This window comes from Panthera leo, chromosome A2 (assembly GCF_018350215.1).
Source record: "Panthera leo isolate Ple1 chromosome A2, P.leo_Ple1_pat1.1, whole genome shotgun sequence".
Lineage (NCBI taxonomy): Eukaryota > Metazoa > Chordata > Mammalia > Carnivora > Felidae > Panthera > Panthera leo.
In genome coordinates, this window is record NC_056680.1 from 115,395,481 (window position 1) to 115,403,766 (window position 8,286).

General features: G+C 39.2%; 1 protein-coding gene and 1 pseudogene across 1 annotated transcript; both read left to right on the plus strand.

The window, feature by feature from the left end:
- The first annotated feature begins 1,334 nt into the window (after nt 1–1,334).
- LOC122214683 lies at nt 1,335–1,476 on the plus strand (annotated as a pseudogene).
- Nucleotides 1,395–1,921, plus strand: LOC122213195 (60S ribosomal protein L10-like). The gene is made up of 2 exons (XM_042927347.1): nt 1,395–1,419; nt 1,497–1,921. The coding sequence occupies exons 1-2, from the start codon at nt 1,395–1,397 to the stop codon at nt 1,838–1,840; spliced, it is 369 nt and encodes a 122-aa protein (XP_042783281.1). The 3' UTR covers nt 1,841–1,921.
- Nucleotides 1,922–8,286: the final 6,365 nt, after the last annotated feature.

Below are 8,286 nucleotides of genomic sequence, written 5' to 3' on the forward strand. Positions count from 1 at the left end.
AAATAAAACCCACTGATGGGGCACCTGGATGGCTCAGTGGGTTAAGTGGCCAACTTCGGCTCAGGTCATGATTGCGTGGTTTGTGAGTTCCAGCCCTGCATCCTGCTCTGTGCTGACAGCTCAGAGCCTGGAGCCTGCTTCGGATTCTGTGTCTCCCAATCTCTCTCTGCCACTCCCCCACTTGAGCACACATGCACACTCTCTCTCTCAGAAATAATAAAAATGAATAAATAAATAAGTCCCACTGAAACTAAATACATTACTCAATGAGAGGGACAGAACCACCAGAAAGACCAGTTTTTCTTATTAGATAACATCCTTCACTTCTAACAATGGGCTCCAAAAATTTAAAAGGCTATGAATTAATGAATTGATCAAAGATGGAATGGGCCACCTCAGGTATTTTGACTCAATGAGAATGTTTAGAAATAATAAGACTTTTTTCAGCTTCTAGATTCTACCCTATATGTTAGCATGACCTGAACAAGTACATAATTTCTCTGGGCCCCAGTTACTTCAGCTGCAAAATAAAAGGATGGGACCAGGTGACCACCAAGTTGTCTTCTAATAATGTTTCCAGATTGTCAGCTTATTAAATTTAAGTGACAAAAATTAAGGGCAAATGATAATTTCTGCACCCAAATAGATACACTCTTCCTAAGAAAGCAATGTACACAAAAAATTTTGTCCCTCCCAAGGTTATATGCTAATGCTTTCCCATTACGTTTGATGCCTATGGTCAAAATCTATAAATATACTCATTAGCCTTCTTTCCTAATTTTTATCTTCATTTTCTATGAACTTTGTATATTTACTTATAGTCCACGTGTTATATCCCCTTCCTTTTTGCTCATTTTAACATTTAAATACCTTTGGTGCCTAACTTGGCCCCTGACCATTTTCCAACTCAGAACCTCCTATGTGGAAAGCAAGGTAGAGTACTGTCTAAGTAGTACATTGTCATTTATAACAGCTGGAGAAAGTCTCCAAGGTTCCTAATGTTCCTTACTTGTTTATCAATTATAGAAAAATTTTTTATAAATGACTGAGATAACACTGAATACAAACAGGAAACATGCTTGACTTTAAATTTATAATAAATCAATGGATTTTTGAAAAATTCATCATGTGCTATCCTTTAGAACTGGAAAACATAATAAAAATAGTTTTTAAAGTATAACATAAGTCTAATTATAATTTTTAACCATTAAAGTTACAGGCACTGAGCATCTGAAACGGGAAGTGATGGAAACAAATAACAAAGAGCGGGCAGAATAGATGATTGTGTGATGGAGGCTTTGGAGAAGGTGTGAAACATATATACACTGAGGGCTCTGAAAATAATCTTTGACTAAGAAACCACTTTGCTTAGGAGATGAATAGATAAGTGTGCAATGGCTGCGAACAGCAGCCTCCTTGGTAGTGTATGCAGCCTGTTGGTTGTACGGGTTGCCCTAAGGGACCTTGGAGACAGTTTTGTTCCAGTGGACATTGAGGGTTGGCCTCATGCTTTCTCCAATCTAGGCTCCAGACAGGTATGCGGGGTGCCTTTGGAAAGCCCCAGGGCACGGTGGCCAGGGTCCACATTGGCCAAGTCATCATGTCCATCCGTACCAAGTTGCAGAACAAGGAGCATGTGATTGAGGCCCTGCGTAGGGCCAAGTTCAAGTTCCCTGGCCACCAGAAGATCCACATTTCCAAGAAGTGGGGCTTTACTAAGTTTAACGCGGACGAATTTGAAGACATGGTGGCTGAAAAGTGGCTCATCCCAGATGGCTGTGGGGTCAAATACATCCCTAATTGTGGCCCCTTGGACAAATGGCGGGCTCTGCACTCATGAGAACCTCAGCACTGCCCTTCCCCATTCATGCCCACCAATAAATCCTGCTTCCTGTCAAAAAAAAAAAAAAAAAAAAAAAAAAAGGAGATGAATAGATAGATGGATAGAGATAATCTCCTAGGCAAATGGCAATAGGAACTTTGGAGACCTTTCCTTGGGCATTAGAAATCAGAGCATGGCACAAAAATAGACACATAGATCAATAGAACAGAATAAAAACCCAGAAATGAACACACAACTATATGGTCAGTTAATCTTCAACAAAGCAGGAAAGAATACCCAATGGAAAAAAACAGTCTCTTCAATGAATGGTGTTGGGAAAACTAAACAGCAGCATGCAAAAGAATGAAACTAGACTACTTTATTTCACCATACACAAAAAATAAATTAAAAATGGATAAAAGACTTAAATGTGAGACAGGAAACCATTAAAATCCTAGAGGAGAACACAGGCAGCAACCTCTTTGACAACAGCTGCAGCACTTCTTACAAGACATGTCTCTGGAGACAAGGGAAACAAAGGGAAATATGAACTATTGGGACTTCATCAAGATAAAAAGCTTCTGCACAGAGAAGGAAACAGTCAACAAAACTAAAAGGCAGCATTCATAATGGGAGAAGATATTTGCAAATGACATATCTGATAAAGGGCTAGTGTCCAAAATATATAAAGAACTTACAAAACTCAACACACCTCAAAAATAATCTAATTTAAAAATGGGCAGAAGACATGAACAGACATTTCTCCAAAGACATCCAGATGGCCAACAGACACATTAAAAGATGCTCAACATCACTCATCATCAGGGAAATGCAAATTAAAACTACAGTGAAATACCACTTCACACCTGTCAGAATGGCTAAAATTAACAATACGAGAAACAACAGGTTTTGGCAAAAGGGGAACGTTCTTACACTGTTGGTAGGAATGCAAACTGGTGCAGCCACTTTGTAAAACAGTATAGAGATTCCTCAAAAAGTTAAAAATAGAATTACCTTATAATTCAGCAATTTTACTACTAGGTATTTACCCAAAAAATACAAAAATACTAATTCAAAGGGTATGTGCACCCTGATGTTTATAGCAGCATTATCTACAATAGCCAAATTATGGAAAGAGCCCAAACATCCATCGACTGATGAATGGGTAAGGAAGATATGGTATAGGGGTGCCCAGGTGGCTCCGCTGGTTGAGCATCTGATTCTTGATCTTGGCTCAGGTCATGATCTCACAATTTGTAAGTTCGAGCCTGATGTTGGGCTCTGTGCTAACAGTGCTAAGCCTACTTAGAATTCTCTCTTTCTCCTTTTCTGCCCCCCCCCCACTTTCTCTCTCTCAAAATAAATAAATAAGCATTTTTTTAAAGATGTGGTATGCATGTACAATGGAATATTACTCAGCCATAAAAAAAGAATGAAATCTGGCCATTTGCAATGACGTGGATGGAGCTAGAGAGTATTATGCTAACTAAAATAAGTCAGAGAAAGACAAATACCATATGATATCACTTGTATGTGGAATTTAAGAAACAAAATAATCATAGGGGAAAAAAGAGAGAGGCAAACAAGGAAACAGACTCTTAACTATAGACAACAAACCAATGGTTACCAGAGGGGAAGTGGGTGGGGGGAAGGATTAAATAGGTGATGGGGATTAAGGAGTGCACTTGTGATGAACTCTGGATATTGTATAGAAATGTGGAATCACTATATTGCACACCTGAAACTAATATTACACTATGTATTAACCAACTGGAATTTAAATAAAAATTTTAAAAAATTGGTGCACTACTTAGATTATAGTCGACCCTGCTTTTCCCAATAGGAAAATAGTTGGGGGTAAGATAGAGACCAAAGGTGTCTAAATACTAAAATAAACAATAAAAAAGGATATTTGATACACACACACACGTATGTGTACATATACATACATGTATGTATACATACTTATACACGTGTACATATGTATATTACCCAAATTATAGAAGTATCATTCATCATTCATGAAGATAATATTTATGACTATCTACTCTATGCTAGGTACCATCCTCAACCCTGGGATTTTTTTTCAGTAAACAAAACAAGTTAGGGGCTCCTGGGTGGCTCAGTCGGTGAATTGTCCAAGTCTTGATTTCGGCTCAGGTCATGATCCCACGGTTCATGAGTTTGAGCCCTGCGTGGGGCTCTGTGCCGACAGTGTAGAGCTTGCCTGGGATTCTCTCTCTCCCTCTCTCTCTGCCCCCTCCCCTGCACTCGCTCTATCTCTCAAAATAAATAAACTAAAAAAACCAGGTTACATTCTAATGGGACTATATTGTTACATTAGATTTTACTGGCCGTAGCACCTAGCACAGTAAAAGACACACAGGATATGCTTACTTCTCCTGATTATAATGTGGAACATTATCTGTACCAGTCATTGTTGGTGAGGGGAGAACAGTTCCCTGAGTATTATGGAAGGGACTTCTTCTAGAATTGACTTCACACAGTTATGATGAGCTAGGAAATGAAGGTCTTGCATTGGGGTCACTAGCCAGTCGGTGTAGGAAACCCAGACTCCAGGCCAAGAAGGGGAGCTGAGGGGAGGGTGACAGGAAGCCATTGCCTTTGTGCAGCTCTGGCTTCTGCAGGTGGGCCTCAGGTGGTGGGCCTGGGGCAGCTGTTTGTCGGCAGTTGGGAAGAGGAGCTAGGTATGGAACAGCTGCAACTGGCCGGGCACCTGTGTGTCTGTCCGTCACTGATCTATGATGACCAGCAGAGAGAACTGGCCATTCCTTCACTTCTGCCTTCCAACCGCATGAGCTTAACCAGGTTGACGCAGCACAAAACACCACACCTGCAACAATATGTGGTGCTGATGGATTCCAGGGTGGCCCTCATGATTCCCCACTCTGGGTATCCACGCCTTTGTATAACACCCTTCACCTGGTACAGGTGGGACTTGTGACTTGCTTCTAATCAATAGAATACAGCAAAGGTGATGAATATCACTCCCACACTTATGTTACATAGTGCTCAGCCTTTAGCAGATGAGAGCTAGAGAGACTCTCCAGCTGGCCCTGAAGGAGCAAACAACCAGGCTGTGAACTGCCTCCAGGAAGCACACCTTGGAAGGAGCAGCATGCCATGGATGAAAAACTAACTGTAGGCATCACCAGCTCTCACTTTCAGCTTCTAGTTTCACCTTTCCTTGTTCCATCCCAGTACAAGGCTTCTCTGTTTTGGTGCCATGGGCACTGCAGGCTGGATAACTTTGTGTGTAGGGAGCTATTCTGTGCCCTGTAGAAGGTTTAGCAGCATCTCCAGGCTCTACAAACCAAACGCTATTATTAGTCACCACTCTCCCCCTGTTACAGCAACCAAAAGTGTTTCCAAACATTGCCAAATGTGCCCTGAGGGGTAAAATTGCTCTGTTTGAGAACTACTATTCTAGTATAAGAGCTACTGTAGCACAGAGTTCTGTGTGGGCCAAAGAGAAATCTTTAAAAAGAGAAAGATAAGCCTTGGGCACAGCTAATTTGCACACTAGGAAAATCTATTTTCTAAGCACACACTCTTCAAAGTCAAAGCTGGTGTTTGCAGCCCGGGGTTCGATGGCTCTTTCATTTTGCTTGCCAGCTAATAATGAAGAAAGTGCTCATGTGAACACATTACAGGCACAAGTTCTTTGGAAAACATGACTGTATTTTAAACAATGCAGGTAGAAGCATTTGATTTAACCTTTAAATTGCACACTGCAGATGTAAGTCCTGTTCAAACAGTGCCTATTCTGTGGGAGAGTCTATGAAAAGACAGACCTTGAGAAATGCTTTATAAGTGACTAAATATATAGTGGATCTTTCTGAAATTTTTGCTTGAGCTTTCAGAATCTGTTCTCATCATTATATTTTGGCATAAGCTGCCATGCTGTGTAAAGTATTGTTGCCCAAGTGATGTTATAGTTGTTGCCCAAGTTAGATGTTATCACTTGTTGCCCAAGTGATGCTAATATGAAATCCTATAAGTGGCACCAATTAGGCACAGAATTATTTTGAAACAGATACCATAGATACAGTGTTACTATATCATTAATATCATATATTATATTATACATATATATTATACTATATCAATAATATCATATATTAGTAAACAGTTTCTCTGGTAACAAAATTCTCTTTAAAGTAAAATTAACCAAAATATGAATGAATGAGTGAATGAATTAATTAATTCTTGCAACCTGTCTTTATTGAAAAACAACCACACATCAGGCACTGCTGTCATTTCTGGAGACACAGTATGTAAGGGGTAAGGTTTCATGACTGTGGTTACAGAAATGATATGGCTCCTTGTTTAATGGAAGAGACAGAAGAATAGTTGCATAAATAGGTATGGTAAGTGTTATAATAATGTCCTGTCCAGGACATTGGGAGGACTGTCCAGGACTGTGGGAGCAGAGTGAGAAGGCACCTGACTCAGCATGGAGATCAGTGAAGCTTCCCATCAGAACTGAGGGATTCATTTGCATATGTCAAGTAAAAAAAGCTAGAAAAGTGTCCCCCAAGCAGAAAGAACAACATGAGTGAACTTGAGAACTGCGATCCAGGGAAGACTAAAGGAGAGAACAGGTGAACAAGGGGTAGGAAATGAGGCTACATGGACAGGAGGAGCCAGGTGAAAATCTGCCTTTAAGGACATGCTAAGAAATTTTAACTGTCTCCTGAATGTGATGAAAACGACTTGGATTTCATGCAGGGCTGTGACATGATAGAAATCTGCATTTCTGAAGAGCTGGCTTCTGATCTTCTAGTCCATGAAGTGTGGACTTGAGCAAATCCTGACTCAGGAAGACCATTGGGCAGCTAAGGCACAAGCAGTGTTAAAGAATATAACAGTAAGTATGTTGAAAGGTTTATGTTTTTAATTAAAATTTAAGTGTTATCTGAAAAAAAAGATGTGGTATATATGTATGTATACACACACACACACACACACACACACACACACTGGAATATTACTCAGCCATAAAAAAGGAATGAAATCTTGCCATTTACAAAGACATGAATGGAGCTAGAGAGTATTATACCAAGCAAAATAAGTTGACCAGAGAAAGACAAATACCATATGATTTCACTCATATGTGGAATTTAAGAAACAAAACAACAAACATAGCAGTGTGGAAAGAGAGGAAAATCAGGAAATAGACTCTTAATATAGAGAACAAACTGAGGGTCACCAGAGTATAGGTGGATGGGGGAAATCAAGGAGTATACTTGTCACGATGAACACAAGGTGTTATGTATTAGTGATGAATCACTAAATTTTACATCTGAAACTAATATTATACTGTATGTTAACTAACTGGAATTTAAATAAAAACTTAAAAAAAAGATATTCATCAAAGCTTGCATTGAGCTGGCAGGGATGGAGAAGAGAGAACAGAGGATTTGAGTAAATTCTTACTTCCTGCTGTTGGGTCTGTGAAGACGCTCAGAGTCTACCTCTTGGAAAGGAAAGAAAAGCAGAAAGAAGTAGGCTGCTTGGATTCTGCGGGAGGCAAGAACACATTGCTAAATGTCTTAAATTATTACCATCACTATCATAATTATATGATTTGGAGTATAAGTTTACTAGTCCCATAAGGAGAAAATGTTGTTTGGAACACATGTTCATTAAAAAAAGCTCTCATACTGTACAAATCTGTGATTGTCAAATCTTGCCCTTAGCATCTCTGAGGAAGATGATCAGCGTAGATGTGTGTGTAAACCACACTTTATTTTTCTCTCCTAAGTCTAGTTATCGGACATCGCTCACTATAGCGAACAATAAGTAATCTACTTTATACATTTGTGCCAAATAAAAACTGCTAGATTCAATTATATTTCAAGTGGTAGAATAATAACCCATAAAAATAGGACAAGATGTTCAAACTAGGTACGTAGACAGAACTTTAGGAATATATTTATTGTGGATGTCAAGGCGTTCTTCTGCTATAATAAAAATGTTTTTTAGGTATGTCATGCTACTGACTGGGCACCAGTTTGTAATTTTAAGCAAAGACTCATTTCTCACCCATTGCAGGCCCAACAAATGGGCTAATTTTAACACTATGAGAAGCAGAGATAGCATGTGATAGCTTCACTAATATAAACATAGCCTGGACAGACTCAAGAATTTGGAGATGATTTGCCCAGAAACCTCTAGAACTGTACTTATTAATGCCTAACTCATTTAAAATGGAACACACTGTAGATCAAGCCTGAACCAGCAGAATTGCCCCAATTGTTTCTATTTTCAAGTTATCTAGGCTGATCTAAAGTTTAAATACATTTTCGAGCTTAATTAAATGAAACGCTTAAATTATACAAGCATTTAATACTTAATTGGAAATTGAAAAACAGATACCATGAAATCCCTAGGTAAAAAGAAAAATGAAGCAACATCTGCCAGTCCCATTTCTCTATCAC

Excerpts from the sequence above, each read along its gene's own strand:
- LOC122213195 (XM_042927347.1), top strand. The coding sequence starts at position 1,395 with ATGGCTGCGAACAGCAGCCTCCTTG. Across the intron at positions 1,420-1,496 it reads TGCGAACAGCAGCCTCCTTG|GGTTGGCCTCATGCTTTCTC; the intron begins GTAGTGTATGCA and ends GTGGACATTGAG.